The following is a 25,606-nucleotide window of genomic DNA, read 5'->3' on the forward strand; positions in this document are numbered from 1 at the left end:
GTGCAGACAAAAATAAACTTGAAATCATTCTCCTGTCCATTCATTGTGCTCACCAGACGTTATATACATAATGAATCAACATCACATGAATTCTTAATAATGAGTCAGCGTTTTTATCAGTGTATTAATTACCATCATGGTTTGATTATGTCTTAATAATTTATGCAGTTTAGAAAACGGGATACCATGATGGGATTAAAAACCGTGATACTTTATAATCTTCACATCACTTTGAATATCGATAACGACAAATTATCAGGTGTTGCTTTTATCGATATGAGAAAAGCATTCGATACCGTTGACCATAGTATTTTTTACTAAAATTTAAAGTATTGGCTGTTCTGATAGCAGTGTCCAATGGTTTGTATCATATTTATGTAATCGAGAGCAGACGGTTTGTTCTAAAGGGACTACTTCAAATTCGTCAAAAGTGAGAATAGGATTCCCACAAGGCTCCATCCTTGGACCACTTTTTATTCTATCTTTATCAATAGTTTACCAAAATGTATTCATGATGACATTGTTGATAATATGCTGACGACACAACTCTTACAATCAGTGGAACTAATGCTATACTGTATAAGTGGATCAAAAGCTAACCAAAAGTATGAAAAGTGTATTTTCATGGCTAACTAAAAATCGTAGTAAATGCTGGTAAGACGAATGTGATTCTTATTAGACCAAGGTCCATTCTAAATGGAGTGGAAGATTTTTCTGTCACACTAGACATGCTAGACGGTAGTTGTCTGAAAAGAATTAAGGAGGTCAAGTGCCTTGGTGTTTATTGATGAGGAGTTGCGATAGACAGAACATGTGGAAAAGGTATTCAAACCTGCTCAAAAAATAATGTAATAAAGGGAGCAAGGAGTTATGTTCCAACAAGATCTCTGAAACTCGTTAATGCTATCGTTCTTCAATTTTGATTACTGTTCCTCCGTTTGGTTGGAGATATTTCAAAGACAAAGGCTATCAAATTACAAAAAGTTCAAAAACGAGCTGCAGGTATAGTGTTGGGAGAAGGATTTGATGCTCCTTCAAAAGACATGTTTAATGTTGGAGGCCTATTCAGACATGTTTCCAAGTTTGGACGTGCAGTGATGATGTAAAAATCAATGCATGACATGGCACCAATAGTTTACAACATGTCAGTTCGTGATCACTGTACAAGACATGCTGTAAAAGAATACATTGCGAAAACCTAAATATAGGACAGATTAGGCCTACAGTACGGAACCACCTTGAAAGTTCTATCAAAATGTCATCTACTTTGCAAAGTTTTAAACGCAATCTGAAATCGATGTTATCTGCAGATGAGGTGAAAATCAATTCCAAGGATTTAAGCATGTTTTTATTCTAAAGAAACTTTACTATGCATACCTTATTTCTAGACACGGTCCTTGTCAATGTATCCGTTGGCGGCTGAATCATAGCATATATATATATCCTTTTTTTTGGGGGGGGGACAGAAAGAATATTTTCACCTACATTTTCCCAGTCGGCTACTTAAAGCTGATTTTGTATTTATTCTTTTTTTTGTTTACGGGGTAGTCCACACTACCATGACTAGAGTCTGAAGATATAAATACATTTTAGTTTTCCTTACACGAGATAGGCCTATCTAATAAGGCAGACGCATTACGGGATTTACCTAGTTTCGGCGTCCTTGTGTACTTTTCAAAAAATGCCCCCATTAAAATGAATGATGAACAGGATAGGTATCTAAAACACTTTATGCGAGCACGAAGCGAGCTGAAAAAAGGGTGATATTCTGACCTAAAATTTCGACATTCTCAGCACTGTTGGTCATCAAGCAGGATGGGTAGGCCTATCTATCTACACAATTATTGATGCGAGCGCGAGCTGAAAATTCTTGATATTCTTTCCTAAAATGTAGACATGGTAAGCACTTTTGGTAATCCTGAACAGAAGGGGTATCTAACTAAACATTTAATGAGAGCGCGGAGTGGGAGCTGAACCTAACAAACGAACATTTAGTCGATTTGACATTTTCCGAACCTAGAAATGTTCTTTCCGATGAAGTTTTTTTCTTGATTCGTGTTCCTATGGGGTCCTAGAACAAATTCAGCTTGGTTGCCAAAAGTTGCCGTTTGGGCAATTTTGCTACTTTGCATGAATCCAAAATGGCCGCCAAATGCCATCTTGAAAACCTAACTTTTGAACCCCTGTCCACAAAATGATGAGTAATGACTCGTTTTAGGGGTTTAGAGATGTGTAGAACTGATTTCTGTAATCATTTTTGCAATATAAGGTCATCTTTAGGTCAAATCCAAGATGGCCGCCATATGCAATCTTGAAAAATTGACTTGTGTTCCCCTTGCCCCAGAATGACGAGTAATACCTCTATTTAGGGGTTTTGGGGTGTGCAGAATCCATTTCTGCTTTCTATTTTGCAATATAATGTCATCTTCAGGTCAAATCCAAGATGGCCGCCATATGACGCCATCTTGAAATATCAATTGTTGAACCCCGCTTTGCCCCAGAATCATGAATAATAACTCTATTCATGAGTCATTAGGTATGTTGATTCAATTCATGTAGTTATTTTGCACAAAAGATAATCTTCAGATCAAATCCAAGATGGCCGCCAACCGCCATCTTGAAAAATTACTGTCTGAGGCTTATACGTGTTAGAACTAATATAAACGGATTTCAGTAAGAATACTCATTTCTTTTATTAATTCTCAAGTTCATTTCAACATTAATTGCTCAACTTAGAATGAATCCTCTTTAGGTTTGGGCTATCCATTTCGAGTGTATTTTTTAAGGTCCATTCATACCTTTGTACTAAAAGGGGCTTTTAGGGTCTTATTTCAATTTGAAAGAGTTTTATCAATATTATTTTTCTAAATCAATGTGTCCAATGATTGGTAGGCATCAGTTCGCCTTAAAAGACGATGGTGTAGCGCTAGGCCTTACATTTTCGAGAGTGACTATAGAGCTCCACTCTAGAGTGGCAGTCTCCAGAGCAAATTTTTACAGATGAAGGAGGATGGCGCTGAGACACGTTTATATAGAGATGCTGCCCTAGCCTTCCTCCTAGGCCTTTGGTCTGCCAATTTAGCATTCCGATTATTTTCTGACGTCTTGACCCCTGTACTTAGTAGCTCTCCATAGAATGGATGGCGACTATCATCTACACCTTCATAAGTGTTAGTGTCTATGCCGGCAAGTTTTATGTCATATTTGCATGTGTCTTTAAAACGGAGGTGTGATCTATCGATGGGGTGAGACCAATCACACAGCTTACCTTACCTTGGCGAATCCAAGAAGGGATTCGCCAAGGTTTCATGGGGCAAACATGCCCCAACCACCTGAGGTGCCTTTGACTAAGGAGCGAGAATAAGCTTTTGGTGCTAGCACGTACGCTGAAGGGCCTCTGTATTTTTCACTTTGTCCTGCCATTTAACGTGCATGATACGTCCGAGGCAGCTGACATATGGAAGGTGTTTAGCCACTTTTCTTGGTCGGCGTACGTTTTCCAGGACTTACTTCCGTGCAGGAGCTTGGCCATGACTGTGACAGATTTTACAATCCTGATGCTTATATGCTTGTCCTGTGAAAGGGGACAAGAGACATATAGTCGGTCCAAGGTAGGTGAGGAGTCCACCATAACCAGACGAGTGTGTGCTGTTGATATACATATCTGGAGGACAGTCGGTGTCTTGAGTCTATCAGGATTTCTGACTGTCTCAAAGTCTGATGGATGGTCCAAACCCCTTACATGCACAAGACAGGCAGCTGTTATGTATGACTAGGTCTTGTACTCCCACTTCTTGAGAGGCAGGGGCGACATCGTTTCCGTAAAACATTTCACGAATGAGAACAATCCTGACCGTGGAACAGTCTTGGGGAGCCTATCTTCTGCAGGAGGCTAAAGAGTGCACTCCTGCTGACCAAGTCAATGGCTCTTGTCAGGAGGAAAAGTCCAATAATAATTATAAAGGAAGTTAATAATTAAATCAATTTTTTGAAAAAAAAATACGGAGAAATCACTTTTTAATTCAAATAATACTTTAAAGTCATTTCACTGGAAAAGTATGGTTGCACAGAAATAAAAAAGGGATAAAAACTCCCGAAATCATAGCCCAAACCTTGAATGGTTTAATTCTAAAGTAAGCGGTTAATGACGAAATCTATCAACCATCTGACCATCTTAGACATGACTTGACCTCGAACTAAAAATGGAGTGATTAAAAGAAATGAATCATTCTCACTGAAATCCCCTTACATGAGCTCCAATACATAACAACAACCTTATTAGGGACAGCACTTCTTCAAGGTTCAATAGTCTCGGAAGTAGTTTTTTTTTTATTTCTTAATATGGCGTTTAGTGGTCATGTTGGATTATTTTGACCTGGAGATGATCCTACATTGCAAAATTATGAACAGAAATTGAATAAACATACCAAATAACTCACGAAAAGAGGGATATTATTCATGATTCTGGGACAAAAACTTGAGAATTAATAAAAGAAATGAGTATCTTACTGAAATCCCTTTACATTAGTTCTAACACGTATAAGCCTCAGACAGTAATTTTTCAAGATGGCGGTTGGCGGCCATCTTGGATTTTATCTGAAGATTATCCTTTGTGCCAAATAACTACATGAATTGAATCAACATACCTAATGACTCATGAATAGAGTTGTTATGCATGATTCTGGGGCAAAGGGTTCAAAAATTGATATTTCAAGATGGCGTCATATGGCGGCCATCTTGGATTTGACCTGGAGATGACATTATATTGCAAAATAGAAAGCAGAAATGGATTCTGCACACCCCAAAACCCCTAAGTAGAGGCATTACTCGTCATTCTTGGGCAAGGGTAACAAAAGTCAATTTTCAAGATTGCATATGGCGGCCATCTTGGATTTGACCTGAAGATGACCTTATATTGCAAAAATGATTACAGAAATCAGTTCTACACATCTCTAAACCCCTAAAACGAGTCATTACTCATCATTTTGTGGACAGGGGTTCAAAAGTTAGGTTTTCAAGATGGCATCTGGCGGCCATTTTGGATTTATGCAAATTAGCAAAATTCCCCAAACGGCAACTTTTGGCAACCAAGCTGAATTTGTTCTAGGACCCCTTAGGAACACGAATCAAGAAAAAAACTTCATCGAAAAGAACATTTCTAGGTTGGTGTATTGAGCCTATGAGACTGTCAAATCGACTAATTCTAAGCAATTTTGTGACCACGAGCAGGATGGTTATCTATAAAAACGATTAATGCTAGCGCGAAGTGCAAGCTGATTTTTTTGTGTGTGTATTTTGACCTAATATTTGGACATTCTAAGCACTTTTGCGACCTTTATTTTAACGACATGGTTATCTTTCTAAACATTTCGTGCGAACACGAGCTGAAAATTTTTGATATTCCGACACAAAACTTAAGATTCTAAAGGTTTTTTGTGACCATGAACAGGATGGGTATCTATCTAAACAATAATTGATGCGAGTGCGAAGCACGAGCCAAAAAAATGATACGTTCCAACCATTAACCAACCAACCAAGCAGCGCATGCGCGATATCTTGATAAGCCAAAATGGCGACGCCCATGGGTATTTCTGAACCTCGTGAGAGCGACAGAGTTGGCAGCGAAGACGGTGAGAATGGAGGTGCTTCTGCTGGGGGATTGCACAATACTGACACCAAACCACCATGTTTAATCGTATTAGGGATGGCAGGCTCTGGTAAAACGACTTTTGTTCAGGTAAATAAAAAAAAATGCGTCCATGCTTAGCCCATGCACCACATATTGATTATTGTGTTGTGTTTACATGGTTTACCTTTCAAATTACATCACTCGACTCAAGCCAAGAATTCATTACCATCCATAACCTTGTTCATTGAATGAGTGTTACCATCCACTCATTCAGTATGAACTAGACCAAAAGCTTCGGTATCTGTTATGTTGGTTGTTCAGCTGAACTCTGTTGGCTTCACTCACCATTAGTCATTATTTACAGCTACAGAGACCGAAGTTCTAACACTAACAGCACGATCTGTAGCTGTACTACACTTTCTACAGGGGACTCAATCATAAATGGCCATATTCGGATCAAACTAGCCAGGGGCGTTGTGGGGAGTGAAAGTTATATACTGTACGTAGCTCACTCCCCACTAACGCCAGGAATCACCGTACATGCCTTTGCGTGTCGGACAGGATTACCCATGGTGAACCTAGACCTAAATCACCAATTTTAGTTATAGTTTTTCGCCCAAAGTTATGTACATGGGCAAGTTTTATGTTTACCCCCATTTGATTAGATTTCTTTTATTTTTTATTAAATAAATAGTCGTAAAATTGAAAGAAATTAAGAGCAATAGCGTTCACTTACCCCCGTCTGTTTACGAAGCCATTTTGATTTCTTTTGTTATGATACCTAGATACACACGCGTGCAGAGCTGCAACTTAGATTTTAAAAATACTTGCATTTGTCAATAAAAATCACGATTTGTAAAATATTTGTTTCGGTTGAAAAATATCATGAAATAATTTATATGATATTTATCGATAAAAAAAAATATTTTGCGATTCCTGATATCTATCGGCAGATGCAAATACTTTTTTAATCCAGGTTGGCGGTTTGACTGCCAACTTGAATTTAAAAAATATTTGCATCTGCCGATAGATATCAGGAATCGCAAAAAAAAATTTTTTATCGATAAATATCATATAAATTATTTCATGATATTTTTCAACCGAAACAAATATTTTACAAATCGTGATTTTTATTGACAAATGCCAGTATTTTTAAAATCTAAGTTGCAGCTCTGCACGCGTGTGTATCTAGGTATCATAACAAAAGAAATCAAAATGGCTTCGTAAACAGACGGGGGTAAGTGAACGCTATTGCTCTTAATTTCTTTCAATTTTACGACTATTTATTTAATAAAAAATAAAAGAAATCTAATCAAATGGGGGTAAACATAAAACTTGCCCATGTACATAACTTTGGGCGAAAAACTATAACTAAAATTGGTGATTTAGGTCTAGGTTCACCATGGGTAATCCTGTCCGACACGCAAAGGCATGTACGGTGATTCCTGGCGTTAGTGGGGAGTGAGCTACGTACAGTATATAACTTTCACTCCCCACAACGCCCCTGGCTACATGTAGATAAAACAGGGATGAGGCAGGCACTTGTTTACTGCTGCCATCCTGCCTGTAGTGAAACTACAGGTAGGACTATGGTATGCCAATGATGTACATAGCACACACTTTAAAAAAATCATTAAAATATCACTTACATGACCAATATTACTAAATTCCATACAGTTGCAATTTATTTTTCATTAATAACTTAGGAATAATTTTTGTATTCACCAGAGCGCTCAAAAACTTGAATTTTGGGAATATTTTTGTGGACGCCCTCTATTGGTGGAAAGTTATATGGCAAGAAAATTTTCATTTTTCAATCTCTTTTTTTAATTAAGAAAAAATAATTTAAAGAATCAAATTAATAAGAGTCAAATTATATGATGAATAGCTATATTGGAAACTGACAGTGTAAGAAAATCAAGCATTTGTCCCATAGAAAAAGAAAAAATAAGCCAAACATTGCCACCCTTATTTTGCCACACATGGTGATGTAACTGAGAACAAGGTTATATCATAACCTTGTTCAAGGTCAAGTCCTCCTCAGAAAAATGTTGATTTGAATCAATAGAGAAAAATCAGACAAGCACAATGCTGAAAATTTCATCAAAATCCGATGTAAAATAAGAAAGTTATGACATTTCAAAGTTTCGTTTATTTTCCACAAAATAGTTATATGAACGAGCCAGTTACATCCAAATGAGAGAGTCGATGATGTCACTCACTCACTATTTCTTTTGTTTTTTATTGTTTGAATTATACAATATTTCAATTTTTACGAATTTGACAATTAGGACCTCCTTGCCTGAAGCACAAAATGTTAAAATAATGGAATTCCACGTGTTTAGGGAGGAATGAAACTTCATTTTACATGACAATGTCGCGAAAATCAAAATATTTCATATCATAAAATACAAAAGAAATAGTGAGTGAGTGATGTCATCAACTCTCTCATTTGGATGTAACTGGCTCGTTCATATAACTATTTTGTTGAAAATAAGTGAAACTTTAAAATGCCATAACTTTCTTATTTTACATCCGATTTTGATGAAATTTTCAGTGTTGTGCTTGTTGAATTTTTCTCTTTTTATTCAAATCAAGTTTTTGTTGGGGTGGACTTGTCCTTTCATTGAATGAGTGGGATGAGGGAAGTTAAGTTGCACGACAGCCGAGGTAAGGGACTGTTTTTGTTCCTTTTAACTAGAATTTTTCCCTGTTTTTTGGCAATTAATGTTAAGAGGGAATATTAATTTGCATTTTGGTCGCATTTTCAAAAGTTTGATTCACGACAAAAATTAAAGAGCCTTGATGGGGGATTTGCATTGTAAGTCCCCTAATGGTGGCTGCAGGATACGAGCCGTCTGTGTATGAGAAGAAATTTTTGAAAATGAATAAATAAAACTCCTCGAAACAGACGGCTGCCAACTGTCTAAGTATGAACAAGGTTATGGGTATGCCATTGCTGTATACAGCAAACAATTAACTCTTCATGCGTTCACCTGTAAACCCCCTGTGTGTTGCATTAGTTTAGGGTCTCAGTCACATTCGTGCCATGATTCACAGACTCCTAACAATAAACCTGGCGATGGTATTGTTTGTGAGGAGGGTTTTATTGATTTTATCCTATCTTTTCAATGAATTTCCTGGCTGTAATCAGGATGTATTGATTTTTGGGAAAACTCAACCTTTCTGTAATTTGTAAACTGCGATAATCCGTCGAACGCTAAACTAATGTCGCACGCGCGATCGATCGGTACACATGTATGGTATACAAAAACGCCAGGCTATACATTGTTCGAAAAACAATGGGACAGGGAACGTCTATGGGAAATGTGTGGTTGTGCAAAAATGCGAACGAAACACGCCTACGGATGTGCAATAATGCGAACGTAACGCATGAAGAGTTAAGAATATCATTAAAATATCACTTTTGTGAACAAAAATACTGTTCCATTCAGTTGCAATTATTTTTCAATGGTAGTAATTTTGTATTCATCAGAGTGTTCAAAAAATTGTAATTTGGGCATAGTTTGGTGGAAAGTAATATGGCAAGACAATTTCCACTTTTCAATCTCTATTTTTGATTTAGAAAAAAGTAATTTGAAGAATCAAATTTACCTAAGAGCCAAGTTATATGATGAATAGGTGTAATGGAAACTGACAGTGTAAAGAAAATGAAGCATTTGTCCCAAAGAAAAAGAGGAAATAAGCCAAACATTGCCATTGTGTGTGTCAAAATTTTCCTCCGAAAATTGGCTCCCCCCCCCGTTGGAAAATACTGAATCTGGCCCTGCGTTCTCATAACCAAGTTTGGGGGAGTAATGGACAGGGTCGAAGCTTTTTCTGTTTTCCAGTCATCGTGGCCAACCAAAAAATTACTTTTTTTTATAAGGGTTATTTTTAGACCCCCCCTTAAAAATAGATCATTGCAGACATTCAGAGACGCCCATGATTTATTCATTATCACTTGTTTATGTAATACTTAAATTCAATCATACATTTACTGTTTATTACTTTATTTCTGACATAGCGCCTGACTGCTCATTTGTACGCAAATAAAGAGCCACCATACATCATCAACCTAGACCCGGCTGTTCATGAAGTAGGATACCCTACTAATATTGGTAAGAATATTTATTCTCTCATAAAATACTCTTCTCCCTGTCTCCATTGTAAAAGTAAAATGCGAGGCTTGTAAAGTTATTTTTTTTTAGGGGGGGGGGTGAGCAAGGGCATCCAAGTCAAGAGTGAGAAGCCTAATGAATTATCTGAGGCATGTTACTGCTTGACATGAAAAGATTATTAAGTCAGTAATTGTTCCAAATATTTTCTTCCCTTCTGGTGTGAAAAACGTTTTCTATGTCACATGTTCATCTCACAAACACACTATATGCATTTGAATGCAATTTGGCTACAATAATGATATTTAGATTTTAATTGAAATGTAGAACATGTACAGTGTAAGAAAAGGAATTACCAATAAATGGACAGATGGGGAACACAGAGTGTTTCTATCTTGGCAATACAAGTCAATATTTGAATCATTCTCTGTAATGTTTTTTTCTCCTTTTTCTTCTTTGTCTTCTTCTTTTTTGTTCTTCTTCATTGTTTATGTCTTTATATTATTTTATTTTCTTCAGGACTGCTTCTTACTCCTCTTCTTTCTCTTCTTCTCCTTCTACTTCTACTTGTAATTCTTTTTCTTCTTATTCTTCTTTGTCCTCTTCTTTTCCTTTTCTTTGTTGCATTGTCACATATTTTCCTTCTACTTTTTTAACATCAAATAAATGCTTTAGTCTACACTAATTGACGCAATGCTTGCTTTCCGCTCAGATATCCGTGACACTGTCAAGTACAAGGAGGTTATGAAGCAGTACGGTCTAGGTCCTAATGGAGGCATCATGACGTCACTCAATCTTTTCGCTACACGCTTTGATCAAGTCATGGGATTTGCAGAGAAACGCAGCAAAGAAACAAAGTAAGACAGCGGCAGACCTTAAAGATAATTGAAAATAAATCTGCAAGGACTATCAATTTCACTATTAAAGAGACTAAATCCAATATTGTTCGCCACTATATTAGGCGGTTTCAAACCGCCTCGATCACAAGAATCCCCGTTAAATTACGAGAACTTTTTAAGGCTATAAAATACCCGTTAATTATTCCTGCATTCAGACCGCCCCGAAACACATCCTTCGGTATAAGTTCCCGAAGTTACGAGCATGCGCAGTGTGGTCTGATAAGCAGGCAAGGCGGGAGATTCAAAATCACTAGCCCAGCAGCCACCCACGCCGCCGCGCCCAACGACACGCTGGGCTAAAAGTTCCCGTAATTTGCTTTCACATCGCCAAAATACCTACGACCTTGGAAAAATCCCCACAAAAGTTCTCGTAATTTCGCCAAGTACCTACTATTTAGCGGGTATTTTCTTTCGGGGAAATTACGAGTAGTTTGCTTTCACATTACCAAAATACCTGGTATTTTCTGATCGGGGTAAATTTCCCGATCAGAGAATACCTGGAACTGGCGAACTTCGAGGCGGTCTGAAACCACCTATTGTCATGGATGATGAATGTACATCTGTTACAGTGAACATGCCATATTTCTAACTTTAGGGTAGACATCGCTTGCAGGCGCAGGCAGCGCACATAGCTAGTGCACAGTGATGTGAATGTGATGCTTCAAAACTGAAAAGGATTTGGCAAAAGCGTAGAAAGAATTCACAGAAAATGGTCTGCAGTTAGCAAAGAAATATATTGCAAATTTCTTTCCAACCTCTTGGACCTTAGCATATGCAAGCCGATCGAGCTGCGTCAGCCAGCACAGCATAATCGCATGAATGCATAGCACCAACCAATGTTGACTCTTTCCCATGAGGCATTGCGAATTTGTCCTCTCCGCTGCAACGGATACATGGCGCACCATATGGTGAATCCACCAAATTATCTTGGTTGGTCTTTGGTTTATTAAGTCACGCAACAGGTAGAAAGAGACTCATGTTTTGTATCTGCATGCATCTTCAAAGAGAGGTTAGGTTGACTAATTCCCCATTAAATTTATTGACTTCATAATAATGATAATAATAATAATTATAATAATTATACTTAATTCTTTTATAGCGTATTACAAAAAGTAGATTGCATTTCTATATTGCAAAAGGTATTGGAAGGTTGAGAGTGAAATGAAATTGGACACAAGAAGGCTATTGATATTGGACACTGCATTCACTGGCAGATAGAGAAACTATGGTACGAAGAGAAACTTTGAACAATAATTGAAGTCACTTTGATATCTCATCTAATCAGGAAGTGCAATCAACATAGTAGCTGAGGCGTCTGTCAAAGAACGTTCAGCATTTCACCTTAATCATCTACCTTAATCTCGCACCCATGGTTTAAAAAAAATATATGATCAACACATAGCCACACCACCATAGCAGTATGTTATAGTAATGCTTTGTGTTATTGATAAAATATACATTTTTTTTTCATCGGGAATCCTAGATACATCATACTAGATACCCCAGGACAGATTGAAGTCTTCACATGGTCAGCATCAGGAGCTATCATCTCTGAGACTTTGGTAAATATATATTGCAATTTGTTTAAAAAAAAAAACAGCAACCATGCAATGTCATAAATCTTGGCATGGGCTAATTTTTTTTTTTTTTTTTGCATGACTGCGGGGCCAATTTGCAAGAATAATGCAATTTATATTTTTTCTGCAAGATTGCCAGTGTTGGCAATAGAAAAGATTTTGAAGTGAGAGGAAGGGAGCATTCGAGGCCAACCAACGCAGTACCCTAAGGGTTTGATATATTGATGTCTGTTTCATAGTTGAACATAGCTGAACATAATATAAACATAACAATATGAGTGAAAAATATTACAAGACGTCGTCTCATATTTATATAGCTGTTACAGATTTAAGGAACACTTAAAAGAAAATAGAATTACCCTAAGATGAGTTTTGTATTTTAAAGTAAAACACAGGGGCTTGCCAATTGCTGGGCCTAGCTAGGGGATGGTAGGACTTACCGGGTACTTCTAGGAACTGGGCTTTCATCGTTATTCTCTGTGTATGTACACAAGCAAGAATAAGATGACCTGGAATGTACATGTATATCTCAACCAGGGAATGATTTTGCTTACCAAATTTGATTAGAATTTTTGGTCATAAGAGAAAAGTTCACTACAAGCTGTACAGTCCGATGTGAAAATATGCTATACAAAAAGATTTATTTCAAAATTGTGAAGCAAATTGCAATACGATATCAGGAAAATTATTCCCCGGAGAACCTTCTTTTACTTCTCATTTTCATGAAATATGGCAAGAAATATGATGTACCGGTAATGATACGTGAAGTAATAGCAATCAGTCATTTTCTGTGATTATTTGTCAGGCGTCTACCTTTCCCACAGTGGTAGTTTATGTTATGGATACAGCACGGAGCGTGAATCCAGTCACATTCATGTCCAACATGTTATATGCCTGCAGGTAAGATGTCTCTTTAACATTGAATAGACTCTGAGCGACCAGCTACATAAAACACCCACCTGTTTTGACACAGTTGGAGTGAATTTTCTTTGGCCCTTATGAAATATGACAAGTTGTTCTGACCTAAAAATATCATATTTCAATTTTCCTTTGGCTCTCATGATATTTGACAAATACAACAGAAATTCATAAATTTTAACTTGAAATGATAGGAGAATCTGACACAGCATAGAAGAATAGGTCACCAGGTGGGTGTTTCATCAAGCTGTCCGTAAGATAAGAGTGACTTTAAGAAAGTCCGGTGATCCTTTCTTACGCGCTTAACCATCTATGGTGTGTACCATTTACCAAAGAAAGGATCACCAGTCGTTCTTATCTTACGAACAGCTTTATGAAACACCCACCAGTTGTGCCTAGAGTCAGGTGTAGCTTATAAAAGGCTATGAATTACCATTTTGATATTCCATGACCCTGTTAGAAAATCTTTACACCTATTTCTTTATACATATTAATAATAGTTAGATTTGTATAATGCTTTATGCTTTGCACAGCTAAGCACTTAACATGTAATTCTGATTACCTCGGTCATTGGATCTTGGCATGCCCGGACACAGTGTATGCACTTTCCTCCATTCTCAGGGTAGCATTCCAAGATTAAATTGCTAAGCATAGCTTTCGCATCATACCAGTTATTGATTTTGCACCTGGGTGGAGAGTGGCAAAGAGTGGATTGAAGCCTTGCCAAAGGACGCTCGGCCATGGTGGGTCTCAAGCACACAACCCTCTGCGGTAGTCAGAATACCTATGACACAACGCTTCCACTTTATATCCTTTCTTTTTTTCTGCTTAGTATCTAGAAAAGTTTCAGATCATAACAAACAAAATTTGCCGGAAAGTTATGCATAAATATTAATGTCTGTATAGAATATTTTTTAGTGTATTTAGAAACTTGTTTGCAGATGATTGTAAATATCATTTGTAAAGTTGGAATTGATTGATCAATTCCTTACCAAGGTTCCTGAAGGATAGCCTTTGTATGATTAATGAGGCTACCCTTAATGCAAAAAAATGAATATTAGTGAATAAACGTGACATAAGTCATTCTTTCTGTTACTTGAAACAACGCAGTAATTCCTGCCATTCATTATAAATAATCATAAATTGTATTTGTTGAGTAAGAAATAACTTCATTACATTCAAATAATAAAAATGTCTTAATTACAAGAATCTTTTGAAATCTTATTTTTAGTATCCTGTACAAATACAAGCTACCGTTCATCGTTGTGATGAATAAGATTGACATCGTTGCTCATGACTTTGCCATGGAATGGATGAGGGACTTTGAGACGTTCCAGGACGCATTGAACCAGGAGACATCTTACGCGTCCAATCTGACACGATCGATGAGCCTAGTTTTGGATGAATTCTATGAAAATCTCAGGGTATGTTTGAGCAATTCTCCTTATGATTAACATTATAATAACAATTTGTTCCATGTCTGATGTTAAAGAGTTGGTGTGCGATGAAGCTGTTCAAATATAAAGTAATGCATGACTTGAAAATGACAATCCATGTTTTATTGTTAGAAATAGAAATCTGAAATAGAAAGTTCTCTGAAAATTCATTTCGCTCATGTGATTGTTGGCCCAGCAGCCACTGTGCAGCACCAGATGACTTTATGCACAAATTCTGTTATAGGTGTTGTAAGAAAGAATTTGTAATCAACTGAAATTTTTCGCCTTGGCACAAATGATAGACCAATTTCCATTATTAATCAATTTGAACTTCTTGTTTCAAAGCGTAGACCAGCGATCGGGTGCAAATTTGCAAGTAGTTGCAAGACTTAGATGTGTGATTGGGACCCAAAGTTGACTTGCAAATGATAGCAAGTTTCCCCATACAGTTATGCTCAAAAGTTTTATAGTGAACCCCACCACAAAATGCTCTCCATCATACTGAGTGTCGAATGAAGACAACACTACAATGTTCGATCAGCCCAGAGAAACAAACTTTATTTAATGTAATTATTTTATCACCTTACTTTAAAATCAAATATCTAAAACATGGCAGAACTTCAACTTGAACACTTAAAAGTTATTAGAATTTCATATTCTATTTATTCTGTAATGTAAATTGAAAATATTGAATTTTCATTCGACAATTTCAGTACACTTATGTGTCTTACACTCTACTATGTTTATATTGTATATTTGATATTCAATTTTCATTCAACAATTTTGCATTTTTTACCCACTAGTCCTCATGCATAAAGAAGTGTCATACAAAGCGCCATCCAATCACTTTGGTGTTACCATTTTCAGTTCATCACAAACCGAAAATGGTAGCAAGATCGTGATTGGCTGGTGCATTCGACACTCCGAAACGCGGATATCAATTGACTTTAGCTTTGTGCATGTAGCGATAGATACTACAAACTAACGAACACGATGTAATATCAACTTTACTTCATAAGATTTTGACGGAAAAGCAAGAAGTAATCAAAATTTGCTTACCTGTGTGGTATCGGTGAGAAAACAGATCCTACGAAAATACCTTTTATAATTCATATGAAATATAGGAAAGTGGAATGCTAGGTCAATTTTGTTACGAGGTTACAGAGTATTGCAGACTTGTTTCAATGGAATACTGCATGGGGCACTTTATTTTCATTCATAAATTGGCTTGCGTCTCAGTGGCTGGATGACGTCACCTATGGGGTTTTTCCACCAGTCATATTTCATGCGACATGATTTTCGGGTACCCGCCCGAAACCACGGGTACCCAAAGACAAAAATACCCGAAAGTCCCAGGCCTACATATTTCTAGTTATGTTAATGCTGTTCTTTCAGGCTGTAGGTGTGTCAGCTGTAACGGGACAAGGAATGGAAGACTTCTTTAAAGCCGTCACTGAAGCTGTTGAAGAATATGAGACGTAAGTTCATTCCTTCATAGCTGCCCAGAGAGATTTATTCTGGATTTATGGAGGGAGGGTTGGTTAACTGACCAAAACAATGTGTGTTCCCGAAGTGACCTTGTGTTATAGATAGCTAGTCTTCAGGGGGGCGTTTCATCAATATTTTTGTCCGACAAGTTGTCAGATCTAACGACTTTCCTTGATTTTGATTGGCTGAGAAGCACTGTTACTATGGTAGATGTCAGACAGAAGGTCTGACAAGTCCATTCATGAAACGCTCCCGAGATATAATACCTTTTTTGATAACTATTGGAAACACAGAACAAATTTTATTTGCATATAGAACCTAATTGTTCTGAGATGAAAGGTACTTGTTCAACTTAATTGTTGGCAGTAGGAATGTAATGAGCAGTGAATTAGTGTGTTTTCCAAGTGAGCCTATATTACAAGAGTATGTCACTGCTCAGAGGATTTGGGGTGGTGTTGTACAATGCTTTTGGTTCAAATTCTTTATCTTTAATTGCTGTCCAAGGATAGTTGGAAATGTACATTTTGTTGATGCCTGAAACTTACCATCATTATAATCAGTGTGATGAATTTCATAAGAGCTTTGATTGAAAGTCAACTTCTCGTAATTTGTTGATTATGTCATATTCTCTGTGAGCTTGTGCAATTTCCTGAAAAAAAAGGCATAAATTAACAAATGTATTGTTGATTAAAGAATACAGATTTGATTAAGATTTTGTAAATGCATTTTCATTTCATCTGAGTTTCAAAGCTTTTTAGACATTATCACCTGTGACCTTATTCAGCATATTTCTGTACAAAATTGCCTCTAAGTCTTTGAAAACAAAGGAGTGTATTCTCACCAATCACATTTTTCAGATTAAAGGTAAATGCTAGTTTTGGTAACGATATCAAAATGAGTTCGTACAGAATCCAATGAAATGACCACCAAAGTGTCTGTTTGTATAAATAAAAAGCATGTGCCAAAGGATTCTGGAAGAAATTGTGTAATTGCTGAGAAATCAGCAAATAAGCACAGGATTCGGGTAGAGCGTCGGGCCCGACGCTCTAAGCAATAATTATACATTGTCCCACGTGCGCTTGTCTGTGTTGGGGATCTTCAGGGTGAGCATTTTTCAGCGTAGATTTCAAGATTTCACAAAGTTCAGTTAATGTAATTGTACCAGATCTAGATCCTCGATGATATACTGACAATTAAGCCTTGTTTTACAGACTTTCTCATGAAATCAGTGTTTACTGCAACTACTGGAATTTCTCTTTAAGCTCATGTCTGTACCCATAATGAAGATGAGAGTTGAATTGATTTATTTATTTATATTCGACTCTAACAGGTGATACTGATGTTGCATTTTGTTTTTCTTATGTTACAGTGAATACAAGCCGCAGTATGAGAGATTACGAAGAGAAAAGGTATATTTAGACGAAGTATAATACTTAGCTGATTTTCTTTTTATATAATTGTTATTGCTATATTGCATTCAATTGCATGTAATCCCAATCAAAAGAACTTAGTTCTGTGGGGGTGATAAACAGTTAATTAGGATGAAAAAAGGGTTCCTGATCACCCCCCTCCTCCTCCAGCCTTTCGGCATTTGATTGATGCCAGTCATTATTACAGCCAATGTTTCCTCCAAAGTACATGTCCCTCTACGTAGGGGACATGAATCAAATTCTGGTGATTGTAGCATATTTATATTAGATTGGATAGCTCAGAATGGAATACCAGAAATATTCCAAGAGTTTAGGCAAATATTCCATGAATCGCAGATGAGTGGAATATTGGCCCTAATGAGTGGAATATTTCTGGTATTTCATTAAATAAAGCCATCCAATATAATTATTATCATCTATCCCACCCCCTCCCCCCCAAAAAAAATGAAGGAGAAATTTTATTCAACAAGTTATATCACTCATATTGTGGCATCATCACAGGATCAAGTTTGGTCATTGACATGCAACTTTTTCATGTAGTTCAGTATGATGTCTTTGTGCGTAATTATGATCTGCACACCGCATTGTTGTACGCGCTGTATATTTCACGCATTCGCGTGTGCACACTAGACTGTTGAATATGCTTTCATAATCAACGGCAAATTTTGTACAGGAACCTATGGGATATTTGTCGGATTTCGGTCCCTTTTAGGGATACGCTCTGATACTGCATGGGCAATTGATTTAGTGCATTGCTAAAACACTCTGCATAGATGATAATGTAATATATTGTGAATATATAGGGATTGTATAGTAACCTGATTGCAGCAGAGGTGATTCAATGGATTTGCATGAAGTATGTGAACTATATGACGGTTAACATATACCATATTAGACATATCCACCACTTCCCCCTCCACCCCCCAAAAAAATACATAAATAAATAAATGGATTATATTACTAAATCTTTATTTTATCAAATTCAATTCTTTATTCTACTACCAATATTCATTGAATCTAGGTCAGAGCTAAGTTATTTATGTCGTAGTTCAATGTCCTATAATGTTATTAATTATTGTATCAATCAACATTATTTATAAATTGTGTGCAATGTGTTTTTTTTTAATACCAAAATAAATTCCAAGTAAACCTTTAAAAAAGTTTTGTAAAGGAAATGGAGTAGTTATCCCTTTTGTACATCGCTGGACATCTCAGCCACTCAGACTTTGGTGGCAAGAATTGTGATTTTCTTTTCATTTTGAGCTCTAGCATCGATATTATTTTCCTATTTTTTCTTGGTAACTTAATAGCTTCTCAAACCCAGAGGAAATACTTGTAATCCCTGTTTTTCAGTTAATAGGTCGGGGGTTCAGTGTCACAATGCATTTATAACTATCTTACTATTTGCCTGACATTTTTTTCCAATTAAAGAAAAAAAAATGAAAGAGGGGAACATTAAATCATCAGCCAACCTTTTATTTTTATGACATCACGCATTTAACTATTTTCACGAACAACCCCTACAATTCAATATTCTATAATTTTGTATCATTTCAGATTTTGATCAAATTGGTTGAAAATTCATCATTTTGCTTGTTGAGTTTTACTCTTATCATACGTAGATCGTATGATTTTCAGTCTGGGGAGCGTTTCATGAAAGTACTTGTCGGACACTTTATCCGACAAGTCCCATCTATCCATCTATCCGATAGTAACAGTGCCTCTCAGCCAATCAGAATCAAGGAAAGATGTCATATCTCACAACTTGTCAAGCAAAAATGTTGATGAAACGGTCCCCAGGAATACCCATCAAGTTTTGAAGTATCATTTCATATGAATTGAATTTCCTTCTACTCTTGATCCCATTCACTCCTGTGTGTTTAGATGGAAGCAGAAGCCAAAGAAGCTCAAAGAAAGTTGGAGAAGGTCAAGAGGGGCAAAGGTCAAGGGTCAAAGGTCGGACTTACAGGAGCATCAGTGGAAGAAGGTAATAATAAAATCAACTGTACATGTAAAGTGATTAGAAAAGCAATGTTTTAAATGCCTCATAAATTCTTCTTCTTCTTCATCTTATTGTTATTATTGTTATCATTATTATTAGTAGTAGTGGTAGTAGTAGTAGTATAATTATTAATATTGTTATTACACTACTGCTACTATTATTATTGGCAACAACTCAAAAGCCCACAGAAATGAATTGAATTCATTTGCCACCTTTCGCAAAATTAGGCATTGATTGTAAACAAGGAACATGCTTTATGAAGGACTTTGCAAGTAGTTGCCATGGAAACCCTGAATTTGATTGGCCTCTGAGGCCTGTTACCATGGTTTGGAACATTAACATAATTGCAAAGCGGCTATGTCAGCAAACTTCCCCTTTACCTTTTCGAACAGTGGATTTAGCAATTCTCTTGGGTTTATACAGAGACCACCTGATTCAGGTAGGCAACAGTTTAGCTTTAACCCTCATCAATTAATTGGATGCCTATCTCTATATCCCAATAAAGAGATACTCATTTAGGCATCCAATTAATTAATGAGGGTTAAAGATAAACTGTTGCCTACCTGAGTTAGGAGGTCTCTGTACAAACCCAAGAGAATTGCTAAATCTACTTTTTGAAAAGTTAAAGGTAAAGTTTGCTGCATAAAGAATTAATCCTGCCGGGTATCCATTCACCCTCACCTGGGTTGAGTGTAGCACAATATGGGTAGATTTCTTGCTAATGGAAAACATGACATGGGATTCAGACCTGGAGCACTCATGGTTCTTTAACAAGGTCTGGTTTATATTCAGTCCCAGTGATCCGTAATCTTAAGTCAGGTTTATCTTAGACCATTGGTCAAACTCAGTCCTATGAATACGGGAAGCCAGACATGTCAAATTTCTGTTTCCATTGCATGTTTCTTATGTTTAAAAGGTTCCTTCGTAATCCTTATATGGTGAAGACAACTATATCGTTTTTCCATCCAAACAACTTGGAATGATTTGAGAGTCAAATAAGCTGATACACTGAACCTCAATTGTTCGAAATTTAGGTCACAATTGTTGGCTATCCATAATTAAAAGCTTAAACCAGAGTTTAAATAAAATCAGAATACAGATTAGTGAGTAAAACTGACTGACATCCCTGCTCTATTGATTTATTATAATTTACTTCTAAAAGCCTCTTCTCGCCTTTGTTTATTAGAATAATCCAAGATTAATAAAGATTTATTTTGTGTCAACACCCACCTTAGGTGGTTGCTGTCAGCAATGAATATTTTCAGGGGCCCGTCTTACAAAGAGTTGTGATTGATCCAATCAATTGCAACTATGGAAAGCCACCAAAGTCAACATATAAAATGCATGTTTATTGAAAATAAATTCTAGATATGAATGTATATCCACTAATTCATTGATTTCTTGACAATTTGGTGTGTTCTCCTTTGTTTGCAAAAGACATTTTGTGAATTTCCGGAGAAAGTTTTTGACCCTGATGGATTTCCATATAGTTACAATTGATTGGATCAATCGTAACTATTTGTAAGACGGGGCCCTGGTCTGTCTGCTCCATTCCTATTTCTCTATATGTTCTTATTCTTTGTTTTTTGTTCTCTACTCAGATGCAAACATCAAAGGCCCATCGGTTGAACTGAGGTTAGGTCCTGATGATGATGAAGAAGAAATCACTTTAGATTCTGATGATGATGGTAAGATTTCTTTTGATAATAATATATTTCTACTTTATTTTGAATGTTGGTCTGATGTGTAGTCTGTATTCTGAAATCAGTTTCTTTTTTAGTTTCGTCTTTGGTTTAAAGTTCTGATATAACTATGGAGAGCCACTTTTGACACAAATCCAAGCATAATAACAGCTACCATTTGATCTGACCATACACTCAAACATGCAAACATTTTTTTTTCCGTAATCCCTCCATCCCTCTGCGCCTCAGAATAGTTATCTATATAGATGGCGCATAATAAAATTCATGTTAATTATTATTATTACCATTGCAACATGAAAAGGGCACACAGTATGAGAAACATGAGAAACCTAAGAAGTGTACGATTGTTTGCATATACATCGTATCTTAATTTTAACACAATGTTAGATCAGGGCCTATTTTCAGTAATTTTTTCTGTTCTTCATCCACTCATTACTCTGTAATTATAAATTTTCTTGAAAAAATGTTTAGCAGATGTTATAGTTTTTTATTCATCAATCTGTGTAAGTTCTGTTCAATACTATGCACATTCTATTGGCTGTTGTTACCAGCACGTGAGTTTATCTTGTAAAATTGTAATGGCTTTCTTTATAATAAGGGCTGTAATGCCTCCAGAAAACGGTACTCGCAATGGATTTTATATCCATGGTAAACCATTTTTGTTATTCTCTACTCCTTTGTTTTTAAATTTAATTATGTTTAATTATTTAACTTTGATTCATGTAAATTGTATGATTTGTCTGTTTTATGACCCAATGGATGATAATGAAAATAATGTTACATGTCCCTTAGCTCGTTGACAACTGAATTCTTTATTTCCCATAGATTTTGTACAGGAATCGCCTGGTTCCAGTAGGCAGTCGGTTGATAATCATATTTTGTTTGTTTTGTTAGATGAGGATGAGCTAAAAGAAGCTGAATCATTCCAGAGATTCTTACAAAGCCAAGGAGCACATCCAGGTTCATCCAGCCAATCCGCATCCTCCAAGCCATCAGGTGATACGTGACATCACAATGGTTAATAACTACTCATCTGGCCAATCAACTTCCTCCAGGCAGTCAGGTGATACATGACATCACAATAGTCAGCTGCACCTCTCACCAAGGGCATCAGAGCTCCAAACATGTATGGCATCATATTTTGATTTAAATTTTTTTTAGCCAATCAGGAAGTGGCTAACAGTCAGATGATGTGTGACATCACAATAGTTAGCTACTCATCAGTGCCAGCTTTTGCAGTTTTGTTGTTAGCTTAACAAGGCGTTAATAGGAGGCCCATTCACATCATTTCGATTGTGATCAGGGGTGCCACTTTTCCGTCTTTAATTCCGACTTTTCCTGTTTTTTGTGTATTAAAAAAATTGGAAAGCCCTCCTCCCCCCCCCCCTCTCTCGATTGCGATGCATGTCGATCGACCGAGTGAGAAATATTTGCTATCATACAGTACATGATTTATAAATGCGTGCACTACCCACAACGTTCATCTAGTTATCTTTCTATCAAGGCTTTCCAATTAGAATTTTTGATATCCTGCCCAATCAATGCGAGCGACTAGTTCCGAACTCATGCACATAGACAAGCGCAAAGCAGCGGCACGAATCGTGATATATAGCGACTGGTAAATACGTCTGTAAGGATGATGACATCATCCAAGATGGCAACTTTTGATGACCAACAAAAAGATCGAGGATGACTATGTTTTGATCATCATTTAAAAAGGAATTAGTCGAAACTGCGGTCTAATTTTTTCGGATTTTTATATATTTTCTCGTAAATTTAGATGTAATTGTAATGAACGAATTATTTTTTCATAATGTGACATTTTATGTACAAAAAACGTTCTGAAAATCGGATTTCCACTGAATGTTAGATCTAACGTTACTGCTGATATGTTGTCTTTACGTACGGGCCAACAACTCTTCAGTCTATGTATTGGTGAGTAGAGCCAACGCGGTTCAGCGGAATAACCAATATACAGAGACTGAAGCTTTTGATCTAGCGTTCTAGGAGCAACACACAACAACTACCATTATTTTTTCAAACCTTGACTTCAAAATCATCGATCACAACAAGGTTAGAAGCCACTTGGAAAAAAACACAAACAAAGGGGTCATGCCCCAATTCACTGTTCTTGGACACTGTCCCTGCCAGCGATAAGTTTCAGTATTTTTGGTGGACACCTAGTGGCATCCCTGATTGTGATGTCAAACATTAATTGCAAGGTGGAAATAAAGTATTATGACATCAGGCACGCTGTGACATTGCCAATTGTTAACAGGGCTTCTGTTAGCGCATTGTTAGCAGTAACAACGTTTCTGCGCAATCGATAGGCCTACTGGCCAGTTAGCATCCTGCAAGCAGTTGGGTGATATGTGACATCATAATCTTATGTAGCCAAGTACTGATTTGCAAATAGTGTTCTGTGCGAGTAAACGAATATATCAGCAAGCTTCAAGCACGAAGCAGTACCTAGTAAAATCTTGGTGGGGTGGGGAGATTCAGTACCCCTGCTTCGCAGGGCTGTGCGGACACACTGATGACACATCCTAATTGCTACCACCAAAACAAGAGTAGTCCATTGTGGCCAACACAATACAGGGGAAAGACTGGACACTTCACTGATATTTAAAAAAAAATATATGGGGAAACTGAGGGTGCCCAACACCGTTAGGGAGAGAAAGATTGTATATTGTTGTGGGCTTGTGTATAAAACGTATTGGGGAAAATGATGTGGGAAAAGATAAATGTTTATTTGAATTTAATTGAATAGAGGGGACGAAGAAGAGGGCGCAGGGGCGGTGCATGGGGATAATCCCACCCCCCATTTCCAAGAAGTCTGAAAGATATATTTCTCATTTTGCAAGCATTCTTGGAAGAATAACAAATCTTGAAATGTCAAAATTGCTTGTTCCCTCACCCCTCATGTTTTTTACACAACACATGACGATATGCAAAATATACCCATTCTCTACTGCCAGGCGGCCTTCCAAAGGGTTTCATTACACAATCTTTTGACTGTCGAGTCTTCCCTTTATCTTTGCTTGCAGCCAATGAGAATCAAACGGCTTTGATTATGTAAATTAATGTTGTTTATACAATTCATACAAAGGTTCTTGTTTATTTAATTAGTTAAAAGCTACTGCATATTTGACCCATTTCTTGCTGCATGCAAATTTAATTTTTCATTGCACGGCAACGGTGCATTTTTTATTTCTCCATTGCACGGTTGAGCTCTTTCCCGCAGTGTGTACCACTGAGCATGTGTGTTTACATACATTTTATATGTATGTATGAGTGCGCAAATGGAAGTAAGCGCATTAATAGGGCTGACTTTGCGCACTTTATAATCATGATAATCATGTTATCAGAGAAAAATGAGGTGCCAGACAATTCAATGGCAAAATATATTTTTTTTTTCCCAAAAAAAAATATCAAAAAGTTGTATATAACAAATGATGCATGTCTTCATTTATCCATTTTGCGACCTATCTGCTCTCATTGACCCCATGTTCCATCCATTGCACTCAGCCTAACGGCTTTATGCAATGGATTGAACAGAGCCTCAACTCCGGCATCAACTTCTCATAATGAACTCATGTGCATGCATCATTTGTATATTGTTTCCATAGAACAAACAATGATTTCTTATGGGTGAGAGTGCATGGGGCATAGGTGGCAATTTGTGAAATATGTGGTCCTTCTCCTGGGCAAGAGATGACCATGTGTCATAGGCTGCAGCAGCTGCATTGCAAAGTTTAAGAAAATGAGGGGGAAATGGGATGACCATATCCCCTGCCCTGTCCCACCAGGTGGGTGTTTCATAAAGCTGTCCGTAAGTAAAAAGCAACTTTAAGAACGACTGGTGATCCTTTCTTGTGGTAAATGATGTTCCCCATAATAATATGTCGGTGATTATTTAGTGCATAAGAAAGGATCACCAGTCGTTCTCAAAGTCGCTCTTAACTTACGAACAGCTTTATGAAATGGGCCCAAGGACACCCTGCAATAGCTCTTGGATCGGCTAGATTCCCAATCTAAAACAGTTTTAACTCTTCCCTATTTCAATGTGAAGAAAACAAAAATTTATGTCAACAATTTTCCTCTTTTTCTTGAAAAATTTTCTTGTTATTTATTTGAATTATGTCCCCAGTTGAAATCCATTTGAGCTACATGTAATGTAGACAACTTTTCAAGTTTCTCATCAAGTTTGTGAGCTATCAAATGTACTGTAGATATGTGTACATATAATATGTGAACATGAATAAATTGTGTTCTATTTGCTTTAAACAAAGTGTCACTGTTCATCCATGAAAGAAAATGGGATATAAGATTGAGATTGACAACAAAACCAGTTCGATATATGATGCCATGCCCTGGATCAGTAAGTTTATTGAATGTTTGTTTGA

General features: G+C 36.8%; 1 protein-coding gene across 1 annotated transcript; it reads left to right on the forward strand.

The window, feature by feature from the left end:
- The first annotated feature begins 5,548 nt into the window (after window positions 1–5,548).
- On the forward strand, window positions 5,549–24,867 carry LOC121420167 (GPN-loop GTPase 1-like). The gene is made up of 11 exons (XM_041614712.1): window positions 5,549–5,737; window positions 9,657–9,750; window positions 10,460–10,604; window positions 12,130–12,208; window positions 13,029–13,123; window positions 14,373–14,565; window positions 15,973–16,055; window positions 17,435–17,474; window positions 19,380–19,482; window positions 21,099–21,185; window positions 22,095–24,867. Exons 1-11 carry the CDS (start codon window positions 5,570–5,572, stop codon window positions 22,205–22,207), a joined length of 1,200 nt encoding a protein of 399 aa, XP_041470646.1. The 5' UTR covers window positions 5,549–5,569; the 3' UTR covers window positions 22,208–24,867.
- Window positions 24,868–25,606: the final 739 nt, after the last annotated feature.

This window comes from Lytechinus variegatus, chromosome 8 (genome assembly GCF_018143015.1).
Source record: "Lytechinus variegatus isolate NC3 chromosome 8, Lvar_3.0, whole genome shotgun sequence".
Taxonomy (NCBI): domain Eukaryota; kingdom Metazoa; phylum Echinodermata; class Echinoidea; order Temnopleuroida; family Toxopneustidae; genus Lytechinus; species Lytechinus variegatus.

Excerpts from the sequence above, each read along its gene's own strand:
- LOC121420167 (XM_041614712.1), top strand. The coding sequence starts at position 5,570 with ATGGCGACGCCCATGGGTATTTCTGAACCTCGTGAGAGCGACAGAGTT. Across the intron at positions 10,605-12,129 it reads AAACGCAGCAAAGAAACAAA|ATACATCATACTAGATACCC; the intron begins GTAAGACAGCGG and ends CGGGAATCCTAG. Across the intron at positions 13,124-14,372 it reads AACATGTTATATGCCTGCAG|TATCCTGTACAAATACAAGC; the intron begins GTAAGATGTCTC and ends TCTTATTTTTAG.